This window comes from Drosophila ficusphila, unplaced genomic scaffold (assembly GCF_018152265.1).
Source record: "Drosophila ficusphila isolate 14025-0441.05 unplaced genomic scaffold, ASM1815226v1 contig_414, whole genome shotgun sequence".
NCBI lineage: Eukaryota > Metazoa > Arthropoda > Insecta > Diptera > Drosophilidae > Drosophila > Drosophila ficusphila.
In genome coordinates this window covers 2852600-2867657 of record NW_025064328.1, presented here as the reverse complement: position 1 = coordinate 2867657, position 15058 = coordinate 2852600, and the positions used below count along the sequence as shown (strand labels likewise).

At 42.4% G+C, this 15058-nt stretch overlaps 4 protein-coding genes across 6 annotated transcripts; 3 read left to right on the top strand and 1 right to left on the bottom strand.

Moving 5' to 3' along the window:
• Positions 1 to 736: 736 nt before the first annotated feature.
• On the bottom strand, positions 737 to 4961 carry LOC108094916 (NAD kinase). 3 transcript variants are annotated; one of them, XM_017195766.2, is made up of 4 exons: positions 4622 to 4961; positions 2079 to 2396; positions 1431 to 2013; positions 737 to 1369 (listed from the first exon to the last, which is right to left on the bottom strand). In XM_017195766.2, the coding sequence occupies exons 1-4, from the start codon at positions 4792 to 4794 to the stop codon at positions 1082 to 1084; spliced, it is 1362 nt and encodes a 453-aa protein (XP_017051255.1). In that variant the 5' UTR covers positions 4795 to 4961; the 3' UTR covers positions 737 to 1081. The 3 variants fall into 3 exon arrangements, with proteins under 3 accessions (XP_017051255.1, XP_017051252.1, XP_017051253.1); XM_017195763.2 differs by lacking the exon at positions 4622 to 4961 and adding an exon at positions 3270 to 4032; XM_017195764.2 differs by lacking the exon at positions 4622 to 4961 and adding an exon at positions 2467 to 2736.
• A 2174-nt stretch (positions 4962 to 7135) lies between these two features.
• Positions 7136 to 8406, top strand: LOC108094911 (grpE protein homolog, mitochondrial). Its single transcript, XM_017195757.1, has 3 exons — positions 7136 to 7313; positions 7417 to 7723; positions 7841 to 8406. The coding sequence occupies exons 1-3, from the start codon at positions 7228 to 7230 to the stop codon at positions 8099 to 8101; spliced, it is 654 nt and encodes a 217-aa protein (XP_017051246.1). The 5' UTR covers positions 7136 to 7227; the 3' UTR covers positions 8102 to 8406.
• A 256-nt stretch (positions 8407 to 8662) lies between these two features.
• LOC108094910 lies at positions 8663 to 9856 on the top strand. The gene has a single exon (XM_017195756.2). The coding sequence runs from the start codon at positions 8709 to 8711 to the stop codon at positions 9759 to 9761; it is 1053 nt and encodes a 350-aa protein (XP_017051245.1). The 5' UTR covers positions 8663 to 8708; the 3' UTR covers positions 9762 to 9856.
• A 1026-nt stretch (positions 9857 to 10882) lies between these two features.
• On the top strand, positions 10883 to 12568 carry LOC108094909 (L-lactate dehydrogenase B chain). The gene has a single exon (XM_017195755.2). The coding sequence runs from the start codon at positions 10985 to 10987 to the stop codon at positions 12065 to 12067; it is 1083 nt and encodes a 360-aa protein (XP_017051244.1). The 5' UTR covers positions 10883 to 10984; the 3' UTR covers positions 12068 to 12568.
• Positions 12569 to 15058: the final 2490 nt, after the last annotated feature.

Below are 15058 nucleotides of genomic sequence, written 5' to 3'. Positions count from 1 at the left end.
CGCCCGCTGCATATCTTCGGGATTCATATCGAAATTGAGCACAATTAAATCACAACCGCACGCTGGCTACGTTCGCCGTCGACTGCGGCGAGACTTTATGCATTTCACACGACCAGATAGGCACGCACCGCACACCTGTCACACGCACACGCAAAAAACAGCACAGCACACCTTGAATTCGGCGGGCAAAAAAGGCAAAAACATACGGCGACAAACACGAACGAGCGAGCGAACGAACAATGGCACAAGATTTTAGCCGTGTAATGAACGTAGCTTGTACGCCTGAGGGCGCAAACATCTGGCAAACATGAAGCCTTTGCTTCGGCTGCGGCCACAAATACTTTCAATTCGCACCCAAATCGATGCAAAGTAATTTTTTTGACAGGCCCAAGTGCGTGGCAACCACGTTAACCCGGTCCAAACCAATCCAATTCAAAGGCATCAGCGAGGTGAACAACATGCAACAAGTGGCCTGGGAGAGGCGCTCTAAAACCAGTCTAAATACGAAGCACTTTCAGTCTATAATCTAAAATGCAAGGTGTGTTTTGCAATAGACTAAAGCCAAATACACAAGGCAATGTTGGAGAACACAATTCAATCAGTTTGCGATCGGCATTAATCTACAACAGAACTTGACAATGTTTTTTTAAACTATATTCAAGCTTAATTTGGTAAAATGTTGTAAAATAAATTTTAACCAATTGCGGTTTCAAGCTGAACTTACAAGTATTTAAAGTCGTTTTTAACAATTTTTTTAATATATTAAAATAGGTTTACATACGGATACTTGTTCGCATAGAATTGCTTTTGACAAAATGTATTGCATTTTACTAACAGCGGAACTTTACAATATTTCATTTGCTTAACAGTTTATACCCTTTGTAAGAGCATTTTACAAAATAAAAACTATAGTAAGTTTCTATAACTTTTGGCGAAATGTGCTTAATCAATTTGTTCGAAAAGATACTTGGAAAATACTAAAAATTACACACTAAATAAAAAGACTTCGTAAGGGCCAAGGACTAAGACTACTGCTAAAGGGCCTAACCTACGACTACATTTAGCAACGGGGACTTACGCACTAAACATCATACAATTTCATATTCTCAATCTCGTCCAGCATGTCCTCCGATCCGGATGCTGTGAGATCCGACAGCTCGTCGAGGCACTTCTGTCGCTTTCGCACATTCCAGTGCAGTCCGTCGGCGAGGGAGGCAAACCAGTCGGAAATCTGATCCTGGGCACAGATGCAGGGCACGGGATAAATAGAGGTGGTCACGCGGAGGCTGTCGCCATGGAAGAGCTCCTGTCGATTGCGTCCATCGAAGCTGACCCACGAGGTGTTGCGGCTCTCTGGTGAAACCGAGATCTGAAAGAAAGGTACAAAATTTATTAAAAAGTTAAAAATAGGTAACTAAAAGGTAACCCACCTTCAGTTCCACTCCAGCTGGCACAACAATGGGTCGGAAGCTCAGCGAATGCGGGCAAATCGGAGTCACCATAATGGCCGGCACGGAGGGATGGATCATGGAGGCACCGGCTGCTGCCGCATAAGCAGTGCTTCCCGTGGGTGTTGATACAATGAGACCATCACCCTGCACCGACGTGATGTACTTGCCGTCCAGGAACAAATCAATATTGCTGAGATACGGCGAAGGACCCCGATCAATGACCACTTCGTTGAGCACGAGGATGCTATTGGCCGCAGGTCGTGCATCTCCATCCGGATCTATCTCTTGTGTTTTGGCCTCTTGTTTTCTATCGCTCCTGCGATGCATCACACAACGCAAACGACTGCGCAGGGTTAGAGCAGCGTGCCCCTCAAGGACACTGGTGAGCTGCTCCTGGAAGTTGTCGAAGCGGAAGGGTGTGAGGAAGCCGAGGGAACCCAAATGAAAAGCCATGACGGGCGGCACCGATAGCTGGAAGAGCAGGGAGGCATATAGAAGTGTGCCATCGCCACCAAGACAGACTATAAAGTCAATGCGATCCGTCAAGTCATCACGGCCATCTCTGAGGATTGAAAACATAAAAGAGTTTAAAATATGATTCTTCTTTTTTGGTGAGAACTGACTCACTTGAAAGTCACCAGCTTATCCCGTATTGCCTTGAATCGCACATTTTCGTTGAGCAGCGAGTCCTCCAGCACCGCTGACTCCACCCAAACCACCATGCACTTCTCCTGCAGCAGCCAGTCCACCAGTTGGACAAAGGGCGCCAGGACCGAGGCATCGCTTACTTTTTTGATCACCAGAACAGTGAGAGGTGGCTTGTACCAGGTGAGACGCTGACTAGCCGGATCTTGGATCTGCATCACCATGGCTGAGTTTTTCATGATGCGTCCACATGGTCCGAATTGCTGGACAGGCGAAGGGGCATTTAAACTGCGAGTGCGCCTGGAAAAAAACAGGAAAAACAAATTACTAATAAGTAAAGATGTAAGTTTATATTATTATCCCTAAGCACCTTAGTAAATGGCGCTTGTTAGTGGCCTTTACATCTGACTCCTGCACAATACAATTGTTATTGGAGTCGCTCAACACATCATCCCACTTAACATTGTTGAACTCCTCGATGCTCAAGGAACTATGAAGTGGAAATAAACCAGTAGCCTGCCGTTTTTCGGGAAGCAAGGGAAACATTTTCTTAGAACTTCGAGTTTTATAAAACGTTAATAAAATATTTGGCTTGTTTTCTCCACTTTTGCAAGTTGCAGACTAACTTCAACCAACTGTAAATCAACCTTATGCAAATGGCGACAGTTAAAGCAGACAGAGATCGGGAGAAAAAACTAAGATGGAGTGGGATTCGAAAGAATTGCATTGGCGATTCTCCTTCCTGTTTTCATTCGAAGAAACACTGGGAAAACAATTGGTTGGTAACGCAGTTTTTAAAAAAAATAAATACATACATTTTACTTCAATAGATCATTGAAATTAATGAACAATTTTGGTGATGAAAAAAGTTTGAAGAAAACTTGAGAAATTAAAATTCAAATACTTTGGTACAGCAAAAAAAAACACCTTGGGTTAATCAAAATTCAGAATGAAATACGAATCAGTTATAAACAAATTAGTTTGGATTATTTTCAAACCACTTTTTTATACAAGAAAAGCCTTTTTGGGTTAAACAAATTCAAAGCCATATTTTCCTGTGCAGTTTCAAGTGCGCTTCTTGCGCCATCGTGCCACTGATTTGGATTACAAATTCCAGCTTTTCGCATGCAATCTTATCGCAAGGAGAGCCTTTTCAGCTGGAAGTCGACTTACGGCCAGGTGCCGGAGCGTCTGCGTTTCCCACCTGACGCCGATCCACTGCCACTTGAGTTACAATCTCTGGCCCGTCCTCGTTCCACACATTTTCCGTTTGACTCCGATCGCGCCTTCCTCTGCAGATTCCTCTCCAGACATTTGCGGGTCATGGGACTAAATCCGTCATGGTGGTGATACATATGATCGGAATTTGGCAGTCCGTAGTGCCATCGCTGCTCCAAGCGATTCTCGTGCAAGGTGGCCAAATCAATGTCCGAGAGGCAAGTCATTTTGCATGCAACTTCACTTTTTTGGCTCCAATACCACTGACAAACAAGTCGAAAATTTAACTTTGTACTGCAGTTTTGTACACTTTGATTTTTGGAATGTCGTCAGACCGCATTTTTTCGGCCAACACAAAAGGGACCAAGGTTAGTTTTGTTTTCACAACAAATTTTCGTCTTTAAAAATAACACGCCCACGCACTTTTTATCGATAAGCCAACCAAATATGGGACAAAAAATGTGACAGCGTAAAAGAGAAAGTGTTTTACGAGCGCGAGGCGTACAAACTGGTAATTAGAAATGCATTAACCCGATGACGTGCGTAAGGAAAATGGCTCTTTTGATTGACTTGAACTTTTTGTCATAAAAGAGACAATTTTCTAACGAGCTTCCACATGATTAGCAGGCACAGCTGACCGGAAAATTGGAGGCAATAAAACGCCGGAGGGCTCCGAATTTGTCAACCGGGCGATCGCGTGTGCGAGAGGCAACTGAGCAGCCGAGTTGACAAGGTTGGTCCGAAGTGGTCGCGTTTTTTACTCTTGGCCGTTAACAGTTCCCCGGTTCCAGATTCATAAATCAAGCGCAGGCGCAGAGGCCTTGGCGCTCAATTTACAGTTCAATTGATAAGATCGAAGATATCATAGCGAATCAATTACCAAAATTAGAGCACTTTGTGGTTCTGATGTCTAGACCAAAACCGCTTTTCAATTTCTTTCGCTAAATTAAATCAAAATACATACGTTTGGAAGGAGGGTTCGGGTTCAAGATGGTACATTCAACTTAGATAAGAAAATATGTAAAAAGCGTGCGAAGAGCTATAGCTATGGTTAAAGAAAGTCACTGATAAAAAAAATTATTCCTTTATAAACGGTTTCCCTTGGATTTAAAAATTTTAAATAAAAATTTTAATAAGCCTCGGTAATACTAAGGATCAGTAGGTCGATAAAATGTTAAAGCAAGTTAAATAATCTGTCTTAAATAGCAAATTGCTATTTTTGTGTCTACCACTGTGCTTGCCCCAAAAGGTGCGAAACCGAAAAGAGGTGTGAAAACATAAACACAGGCAGGTGATTAGGACCTCACCACCACCAGCTGCTGGACATGATGACGCCACCCAGTCCCGGCGCCGAGGATGCAGCGGCTCCCTCCGTGATCCCTGGAGCATGCAACAGATGTCCCTCATCCGCAGCGGCGTCCTTTTCGATCGAGGGAAACGCCTGTCCATCGGATGAGTTCCTGTCCACCGGCGCGTGCATCTCACTGTTGTGGCTCTAGTTTACCGGAAAGATAAGGGTCACATCAGTGCCCTTTCCGCAGGAATCTTCTCCCTCGATTTTAGTTTACGTGCAACACACGGCACAGAAATTTAACGAGTTTTTTAATGCAAAAAGCAGCGAAGTGTTGTTGGTAGGGTTGTTGATAATATATCAAAATATCAATATATCGATATTTTTTTCTAAAAATGATATATTTATATCGTGATATTTTTTTTGCCCAAATATCGAAATCACGATATATTTTTTTGATATTTTTTGATATTTTTGTCATTGGTTACATTGAACTCCAAAGCAACTTCCAGTGAACGAATTCAAGCGCAAAATAATATTTTCGCAAAATGCACGCAAAAGAAGGTATGTATGTGATACGTGTGTGTGGTGCGTATGGCCAGATTTCGTTGTGTATGTGTGCATATGTAACTTACGCACATACCACTGAAATTTGGCGCCAAACGCGCACACACACGTTCACACATATATAAATTAGTTTTAATTCTTTGCTGCTGAGGGAAGAAGCAGGGCGACGGACGCACGCATAACGCAAAGGGTGTTTTTAAAATCCATAAAAACTGAATAATGGTCATAACGTATATATAATAATAATACTATTATTTTTAAAAAGAAACTTATTGTCTTTTTATTGTGGGCGCCAAATTTTTTATTTAACACGAAAAATATCAAAAATATCGATATATCGATATTTTTATGTGATAATAGAAATATTATTATCATATTATTTGATAAAAAAAATATCATCGATACGATATTTTCTAAAATTTCGACAACCCTAGTTGTTGGTAGAGATGTCAATAATTCGATAAAATTTCATTGATAGAACCGATAGTTCGGCTTGTTGCGTGAGCCTGGCGCGCAATTCAAAACCCAAACGATATAAAAACCGCCTTCGTCATTTACAGAAGCATTCGTCATTCATAATTATTTCCGACAAAGGAATGCAAATTAGTCAGGCACGTGAAAACATTGTTTATTTTAAGCCTAATTTGTACGTGCTTAAAGCGCTTTTAAAATAACAAACAAAAGCTACATGGCTTTTTTTTTAGAACAACAAGCTAAATAAACAAATTTTTACTGCTCAACATTTATACTCAAAACATACTCAGAACTACTCAGAAAAAAGTGTTTAATCTATACCGTATGTGTAAGATATATGGAATATATTTAAACCCTTTATAATTTAGTTATTTTAAATACTTTGGATTGACTCACCGAAACTGTTTGCGTCTTTCGCTTAAATCAAGAACCCTTCTTAAGGGCTTGGGTGAGTTTCCCGGCGACATGGCTGCGGCTCCATCGTTTTCCTCCTCCAAGGAACTGGACACCGAATCGTTGGCCACCATTTGGCGAGCCAGCTGCAGATCCTCCTCACGCATTTTATTGTAAGCTTAAGCCGAAATTTTATTAACAACCTCGCTGTTCCGGTGGCGAGATTCAACTGAGCTGCTGGTTGTGCCTTGTTTTCCAAAATATATACAATGCATGCGCATATGTAATACTCGGAGAAGTTAGTTGTTGAATAGATACTGTGGCCGCCCCACTCGTACTTTGAATTCATTTAGAGCCTCCCGATATTTACATTTCCAGAGCAACTTTTTCGAGCGGTCCATATTTTGACGGCCAATCGGGTGCCGAGATAGATTTATAAGCTATGCGTGGATTAATTGCCGGTGGCGCGTTCTTAATAATATATGTCTGAAGGTAGCGCCAAGAATATAGGCCCATTTTTGCATCGAGAACGATTGTTGTCGTTGGTTTTTTAAGTGGACCTGCAAATTTTGTCTGGTACGCATTTTTCCATTTAAATATTCCGTTGGTCTAGTTTATATAAGAAATATTTTGTTATTTTAAGTAAGTTTTTAGAACCAAGGTGAATTCTCAGGGGTGCGTGAATTTTGCAAACTTGGGATGATTTCTAAGATAACCTTCTATAAAATCATTCAGAATTTTTTACCAAAAGCTTAAAAACCGAACTTCCGGGTGTATCGGCGTAACCTGTTGTGAGGTCCTATTCGTTGGAAATAGACTAGGTGCGGATTTCGTAACTGATTAAATTAATCTATCAAATGTAAAAACCTTTCTTGTTTTTATGCTGTTAATTTTTTGATTGTTTTTAAAATGATTAAATTATTTAAATTTTGATTCTCAAGTTGTAATCCAATTTGATAAGAAATTTACATTTCATTTGACATAGACATTCTACATCATTATCCGGACGCACTTAGTGCTGTCCATTTAGCTGGCTTGAAGCTCTATTTAGCTTGCTTCAGATCTCCTCACACTGCTGCGGCTTGGTATTATTCGCCGCACCAGCTTTGGTCATACCAAAAAAGCAACCGACAATTTTACGTCAAAAGCTAAGGAAATAATTTAAATCAACGAAAGAATCGGCATACAATGGCAGCAAAGGCAGCACTACCTCTGCAGAAGTTCGGCCGGCGTTTCGTCCAGCTGAGGTCATCGGTCACGTCCCAAAATATGAGGTAAGTACGCTAAAAAGTGCTTCCTCTTTTCTGTGACGTAATGAGGTCGCACGTTTGTCGGCAATCGCACGTAATTGTAATGTGTTATCTCGGATTTCCGCAGCGCCCTGCGTTTGTATAGCACAGAGAAACAACCGGAAGAAGCGGCGGCAGGTGCAGCGGATCAGAAGGCACCCGCATCCTCGCCAGAACTGGAGCAACTCACCAAGGATTTGGCCGCCGCCAAGGAGCAGAATGCCGAGCTCCTCGACAAATACAAGCGATCCCTTGCCGACAGCGAAAACATGCGCAACCGGTTGAACAAACAGATCAGCGACGCCAAGATCTTCGGCATCCAGAGCTTCTGCAAGGACCTGCTCGAGGTGGCCGACACACTGGGACACGCCACGCAGGCGGTGCCCAAGGATAAGGTGGGTAACCAAAAGGATTAACAGCTGCTGACACAGTTTCATTATCAAACCAAAATTGTTCCTGAATTTATATCAAGTTAAATTGCACACTTTATTGATTTTCTTCATTAATTACAGCTCAGTGGAAATGCCGATCTGAAGAATCTATACGAGGGACTCACCATGACGCGGGCATCGCTGCTGCAGGTGTTCAAGCGACATGGTCTGGAGCCCCTGGACCCCATCAACCAGAAGTTCGACCCCAACCAGCACGAGGCTCTGTTCCAGAAGGAGGACAAGAGCGTCGAGCCCAACACCGTGGTGGAGGTGACCAAGCTGGGCTACAAACTGCACGAGCGTTGTATACGTCCCGCCCTGGTGGGCGTGTCCAAGTGTTGATGGCCAAGCGGCTGCCCAGCGGCGTGCGAAATTCCCAGTCCCCAAGTTCCCATTTACATGGCGTCGCCCTCAATTGTTTGCAATTTGTTTTCCGCTGCAAAATTTATGTACGTAAACCCCGTGTAAATACAACCAATCCCCAAATGCATCCTTCGGGCAGCGCTTGCGAATTTAGAATTCCTCCTAGTTTCTAAGAGATCTGTGACTGGATTTGATGGCCACAATTTGTACCACACGCGTTGCCATCGAGTGTTCCAATTTAAGGTTTAATTACGATAATAAAAAACATGTTAGTTTTGTTAAAATGGACTGAGATTTTCCTCGGATTTCGGGGACTGCTGACAAATCTATTTGTCTAGATCCTCTTTTGTTTTCCCTGAAATTCGAAACCCTCTTGAAACACACAGGTAGCAGGTAACAGGATAAGTGAAAATTCAATGGAAAATCTACGTTTTCTATAACTCAGCAGGTAGACACCAGCAACAATTCACGAAAAATACAAATGGTGGTCCCATAAATCGACATTTGTCATCGAGTTCCAAGTCTTCTTCGAAAGGTTGTTGTGTTAACATGGGTTAGTTGTCCTTAAACATTTGAAGTGAACGGAATGGTTGGTTTGTTAATGCGTTTTCTCTGGTCATTGGCTCTGCTGCAGTGCATCGACGTTGGCTTGGCTGAAGGACCTCCTTTCAACGACCGGGATTGTGATTTCATAGGCGACGCCAATATAAAATGTCCACCCAAATCCAAGTTGCAGAATGCCTACTACTTCAACATGCCGGTTTATAAACTGAATAGACATGGCATTCCCACCACAACTACAACCACTACCGAAGCTCCAGTTGTGGGTTATCCTGCTGACCTTTTGGAAATAGCCAGCAAGGTGGGTCTGAAGGATCTGCCAAGCATTGAGGAGCTGGGCAAGTTGATCGGCACGGATAATCCCAGCGATACCATCAACTACATCCGAGCCCTCGTCGGAACCGATGAGGGTATAGAAATGATCAAACAGTTCCTGAATACTCTGCAGTTCGAGAAGATTGAGGAGGACAAGCCGATGGAGGATAACGAGAACATCGACAACAACGATGAGATAAACGCCATGGAAGACTACTTGGGTCGGGAGAGGTACACCACTCCAACAGTGGGCCAGCGATATAATCTGATGCCAGGTCATCTTCCTGCTCCAATTAACCCTCCTTTCATGCCCTATTTTGTGGCACCTCCGAGCAGATTTGGCCGAATTCCACCCTTCCTGGTCAGGTCACCACTGCCGTATCATTATCCCATTCCTCTGCCACCACCAGGAGCGAACCACAATGCCCCACGGTTTCACATGCCCACACACAACACACCCAACACACCCAAGCCACATCTGAATACACTTAAGCCCCAAGTGGACGCGGTGATCAAGTTCTCAAATTTGCCGCCTCACGTCCAGCGGCTGGCAAAGTTGCTAGACATTCCCCCAAGGGTTGTGGATCAGTTCCTGAAGAATCAGCCCAAGCTGGCGGATCTGGCCAAGCGGCTGAGCACCCTGGCTCTCAGCCCGGAACAAACCCAGGACATGGACTCCCAGGTGCTGCAGGCTGTGAGGAACGCACTGTCCAACAACGATGATCTGAAGCGACTGATCGAGGCCTCCATGGCACTCAAGTAAATTTGTAACTAGTCTAGCCATATTTCTAAAATAAACTAACAAAATAATCAACAAGGTGGTTTTTGTTTGAATAAATCTGTGCTTATAACTTTATACATTGAATTATCAAACAAATTAATATAGAATTTTTAAGGGGCTTAATTTCTATATTATGGCATTGTTTATTTTTAGAAGTCAATATATAGGTTTCTTAGTACAACATAGCGAGTTTAGTTTGTACTAAACTTCCACATGGTGATGACATGGGTTAATTTCAGGCATAAACTTTACATATTTTGCAATGTGGCGAGTACCTCAAAACGCGAAGATCTTATCCGAAGATATTAAACCAACACGTTATTAAATACTACCAACTTTGATCTGGCGTTTCATGCATAGCAGTAGCTTAAGCTGTAAATTCGGCCACCGTTTAATGATGTCTTAACGCTCGGAATTTACCATAAATAATGCATATTTGTTTGACAATTAAAATAAAATACCAAGCCCATAAATCAGCCAAGCATTCGGTAAAATTGTCTGAGTTTTCTATATGTCCATTAAAATAGCACTCAATCACACTGGGAAATGGGCAATCGAGCGTGCATTGGACAACAATAAGTTTTATGAAATAAAATATGTATATCTTCTGTACTAATTCTCTGTAATTGTTCGACAATTTAAATGAAACGCAAAGCCAAGAGTTCAGCAAGGCGTTTGGTAAGGTTGTCGATTTCTATATGTCCTTAAAAATAGCACTCAGTTACCCTGGAAATTGGGCAGATGAGCGTGCATAGGACAACACGTGGTTCTAGAAAAGGTGATATAATTTGTATCTTAAATAAACCGAATTCTCTCGAAGCGAAAATTGAAATGTGCTGTTGGTAGTGAGACCTTTTCTGGTAATCGAAAATATGTCTTCAGAATCGGGGGTGTTTTACTCCAAATTAGTGTTAAACATGCTGTTAATTATGTACCTAAAATACGCCAGAAAACGTTAAGTATAATTTATACTTAAGCTAAAAAGTATGCTTTAAAATAGATTAATTACTCTTAAAATTTAAATAAATATTTTACAAGCTCATAAAATAAATGTAATTACTATACTTAGTTGTTGATTTTATAATGTACATGCTTTGATTTTGTTTTCAACTCTATAAACTTAAACAAATGAGAGCCGAAAATTTCGGTTACAAAATTCAAAATTCAAAAACCCATTTGGCGGGGTTACTTCTTTAAGATCTATTATGTTTAAAATGCAGAGCCGACTGATCTTGTCGCCCGTCTCTTGTCTCCGATGGAACCAAAAGCACTCAAGTACGAAACCCGCTAAATCCTCCTTCGCCGAGTCGATGAAGCCCATGGAGGAGTTTAAGCGTAATCGAATTTCCAAGATCAGTGTGGTTGGAGCTGGTCAAGTGGGCACCGCGATTTCTGCGATGCTGCTGCTCCGGAATCTCACCAAACACCTGGTCATACTGGATGTAAACTACGAGCTGGCCAAAGCGGAGGCACTGGACTTCCAGCAGGCTTCGGCCTTTTTGGGCGATGCACGGATTGATCCCTGCGGCGATGGTTCGCACTCAAAGGATTCGGATGTGGTTATAATGACGGCGGGAGCTCGACCCTCGGGAAAGGATCGCTCTCGCCTCGGGGCGATGCACAAGACGGTGGAGATCTTCAAGGAGGCCGTACCCAAATTGGTGGATTTGAGTCCTAAAGCCACCTTCATCGTCATTGCGAATCCGGCTGATGTGATGACCTTTGCCTTCCAGCGGATTGGCAATTTGCCCAAGCATCGCTGCTTCACCACCGGCTGCCACTTGGATTCGGCGCGATTCCGTAACCTCATCGCCGCACGTCTCAAATTGCCAGCTTCTCAGATTCAGGGCTTCGTGATCGGGGAGCATGGAACGAGTTGTGTGCCCGTTTGGTCCTGCGTCTCCGCCGGCGGTATTCTGCTCAAGGATATGGTCCAGGATCTGGCCTGTGGCGATGACCCAGAAAACTGGTCGGAGATCAACGAGCAGGTCATAAAGGGTGGCCTTGCAGTGGCCAAGACCAAGGGTTATACCAACTGGGCCATTGCCCTAACCTGTGCGGATGTCGTGGAGGCGATGTGCGGCGGAAGGGGCAAGATCGTCACCCTGGGTACGGACATGCAGGGTCTGCATGGCATCGAGGATAGCGTCGTGCTCTCCCTTCCCTGTTTGGTCACCTCGGGTGGGATTAGTCATGTCTTCGAGCTTCCCCTCACGGATGTGGAGGAAAAGAAGCTACATGCCTCCGCCGAAATTCTTCTCGAGGCGCAATGCTCTATAAAGTTTTAAACTAAAAAAATATGAATTGCATATGGTTTGAGCTTGGGAAAGTTTCACCCAAAACAACGCCTGGAATTTTTGGAAAGAAGTTTGACCACCCTAAGAAGAGAATACTGCTGATTCCACTTGATTGGAAATAATGTGAGCCAGATTTAAACGTTGCACAGATAATATTAAGTCAACGTGTTTTTGTTTACTAAGAGATACACAAATTCAAATCCCTTCTCTCATTTGATAGCTGGTTTCCAAAGACCCCACCTAACGTTATATTCATTGAAATCAGCCAGCCACAACCAAAATAAATCTCAAGTGGAAAGAACGAGAAAGAAGAGAAGAAAATAGAAGAGAGAGATAAATAAACAAGCCCTTTTCTATTTTCTCCTAGAGAAAACGAGACATAAATACACACATTACATAGACAAGTTGTAAAATGCAACGATATGAAAACACTTTTCGGCATTTCTGTGACCCTGTGAATATACATCTAAAATTTTGTAATTTTCCCAAAAATTATGATTAATTTCTTTTGGGGCAGCGACAATTTCGTAAGATTTTTGTGATGATTTTCCAAGGTCTTTCGAAGAAAATCGAAAGTCAAAGGTCTTGGAAACGAATAGGTGAGCAGCGAAATGGGAAAGCAAATGATGAGCCAAGACGATGAAATCATGCGACCCAAAGACACTTGGGGTCTTTGTGAGAAGAGAGTTGCGCAACTTTTGGAGCCAAGGTCTACGATTGTAGCAGGCGCCCACGAATCTCAGCAGCGATCAACGATCGCGATCCGCTCTCCAAATTTCCCCCCACATTCGAGTTTCCATTTAAATCGTTTCGGCGGTGCAGATGCAACGAAGCGGATCAAGTGGTTGGTTGACCTGGGGTTGCGACACGCCAAGATTGTGCAGCATCCCACGTCTAATAACCACAAGTGTAGCCAAGTGTAACAGGCCACCAGGCGAACAGAATTCGAGAAGGTGATTCTGTGAAAAACAAGGAGATTTTTAACGCCTCGCTGCATTTGCGTGGGAAAATGTTACGCCACGATTTTGACTATTGTAGATAAGTTGCATGGTGAGTTCAAATAAAAAAAAAACAAGTTCACAGGGCCTTTCCCATTTCTCTATTTTGTTTAAATAAATGGAAATGCTTAGCACTATTAAGTTGTTTGTTTAGCTAATTGAAATTCACTAGGCGCACAGTGCGTGGAGAAAGTATGCACACACACGCACACACTTGGATTTCCAGCTACCTGCTTGTGTGTTTTTGGAATTTCCATGATTTTCGGGGATTTACATGCTTTCTTTTTTCATGTTTCCCTGTTGAAGTGCTACAGTTTTTCCCCAAGAACACAATGACATATTTATAGAGAGAGCCCCCATGGAGCCTAACGAATTGAGGTTGTTTGTTTGCTTTTTGTTTTGTTTGTTTTGGTTGTGTAAATCGGAATAGGTCAACAGAAAGTCTTGGCAGAGTGGTAAGAGCAATAAAATCTGGGGAAATTCGGAAACTGGTGACACTTTACTTTTGCTGTTGACCTATTGAAATGCGACAGTTTCGCATGTGTTTTTTTGGGTGTGCGTGGGATGATCATGGACCGATCCAATCTTGACCTCATGAAGTGTATTTAAGAGTGGTGTTTCTGGTTAACATGTTTGCCTGTTTAAATGCTACACATTTTCATCGTGTGTTAAGTGATTTTTTGTTACATGATGTTTGATCTGCACACCATCGGGATTTCCCACAGTGATCCCCACACATGCTATCGCCTATTTTCGTTGTGCATCCGAGTGTGACCTTTGAACAGGCGAACAGAAGGTGCAGCCTGAAGACCTGCATCCGATGCATCCAGCCAAGTGCAACGCCAAGATTTTCTCCCACCTCCGAGACCCTTGGGTTATATTTAACAAATGCATGTGAGTTTTGGGTCGATGCATTTTCGTTTCGGATGCTGGATGCAGTTTTTCGTTGCACGAACTCCGCCTACTATCAACTTTGTCAGCCTGTTCCATTTGGCCACGCTTCAGTGATCTTCTGAATGGGATTAATGGAGATTATCTCGCTTGAAATAACCATTTAATTTTCCTGATTCGGTTCGATTTAGTCTGCTTGATTTTCTGCTAACCTGTTCTGTTGATCTGTTTGGTCACGCTCCACTGATTTTTCCTGGAAATGCTCTTTGACCCTTTGGATGATTATTTAAAATAGATTTCTAAGCAAATTGTGTATCTGATGGTGATGCTTGCCTGATCTCTTAATCCGTTTGGTCACGATTCAACGATTTTCTTAGAAAATTCTTTAAAATTGCCAGCACCCACACTTTATATTGGTTTGCCTTCTGTAAAATCTGTTAGCCTATTCGAATGCTACAGTTTTGTGACCTTTTAACTCTTTTTTTGCTTGAGCCTAAAAAATTGAACAATAATGTGGCACAAAATAGTTTTGGCATGATCCTTTTGAAATCTTTGCTTGCCTGATATTTTGAATCAGTTTGTTACGCTTCATTGATTTTTGAGATGCTGTATGGTTTTTCCAAGATCCAGTTTTCGGATACCTTCAGCTATTTATTTTGGAACCTTGCTTAACTACATATTGATTTTCTTGAAAGCCTGGCAGTTTGATGCGCATGATTGCACTTTGAGGATGAAAATGATGCTGGATGTGGATGCTGTTTCCCGATGGGAAAAAGGGTTAAGATGCTAAAAACTGTAGCAATGTAACAGGCAAACATAAAATTCGACAAGTTGCTGAGAGTCAAAAGATCAGGATCAGCCAGGCTTAGAAACAACAAGAAAAAGGGCAGGTGAAATGTTCAAATTTAGCAGGTAGTTTTTCGCTCACAAAGGATTTCTTAGGGCCTAGGCGTTTACAAATAGTAAACATTGGTTTATGAAAACCTGGTCCGTTTTTCATCATGGCAACGCTTCATTGGTTTTGAGGAAAAATTTAATATGGTTCGTAAACACCTGAGAGGCTGTTAATTTTCCTTTAGAGCCTAAATAATTT

Bases quoted from the DNA above. Each gene is read 5' to 3' on its own strand.
- LOC108094916 (XM_017195763.2), bottom strand. From the start codon at position 3,541: ATGACTTGCCTCTCGGACATTGATTTGGCCACCTTGCACGAGAATCGC. The intron at 2,397-3,269 runs GTAAGTCGACTT...GTTTTTTTCCAG, and splicing joins AGACGCTCCGGCACCTGGCC to GCGCACTCGCAGTTTAAATG. The intron at 1,370-1,430 runs GTGGGTTACCTT...CCTTTCTTTCAG, and splicing joins CAGCTGGAGTGGAACTGAAG to ATCTCGGTTTCACCAGAGAG.
- LOC108094911 (XM_017195757.1), top strand. From the start codon at position 7,228: ATGGCAGCAAAGGCAGCACTACCTCTGCAGAAGTTCGGCCGGCGTTTC. The intron at 7,314-7,416 runs GTAAGTACGCTA...GGATTTCCGCAG, and splicing joins GTCACGTCCCAAAATATGAG to CGCCCTGCGTTTGTATAGCA. The intron at 7,724-7,840 runs GTGGGTAACCAA...CATTAATTACAG, and splicing joins AGGCGGTGCCCAAGGATAAG to CTCAGTGGAAATGCCGATCT.
- LOC108094910 (XM_017195756.2), top strand. From the start codon at position 8,709: ATGGTTGGTTTGTTAATGCGTTTTCTCTGGTCATTGGCTCTGCTGCAG.
- LOC108094909 (XM_017195755.2), top strand. From the start codon at position 10,985: ATGTTTAAAATGCAGAGCCGACTGATCTTGTCGCCCGTCTCTTGTCTC.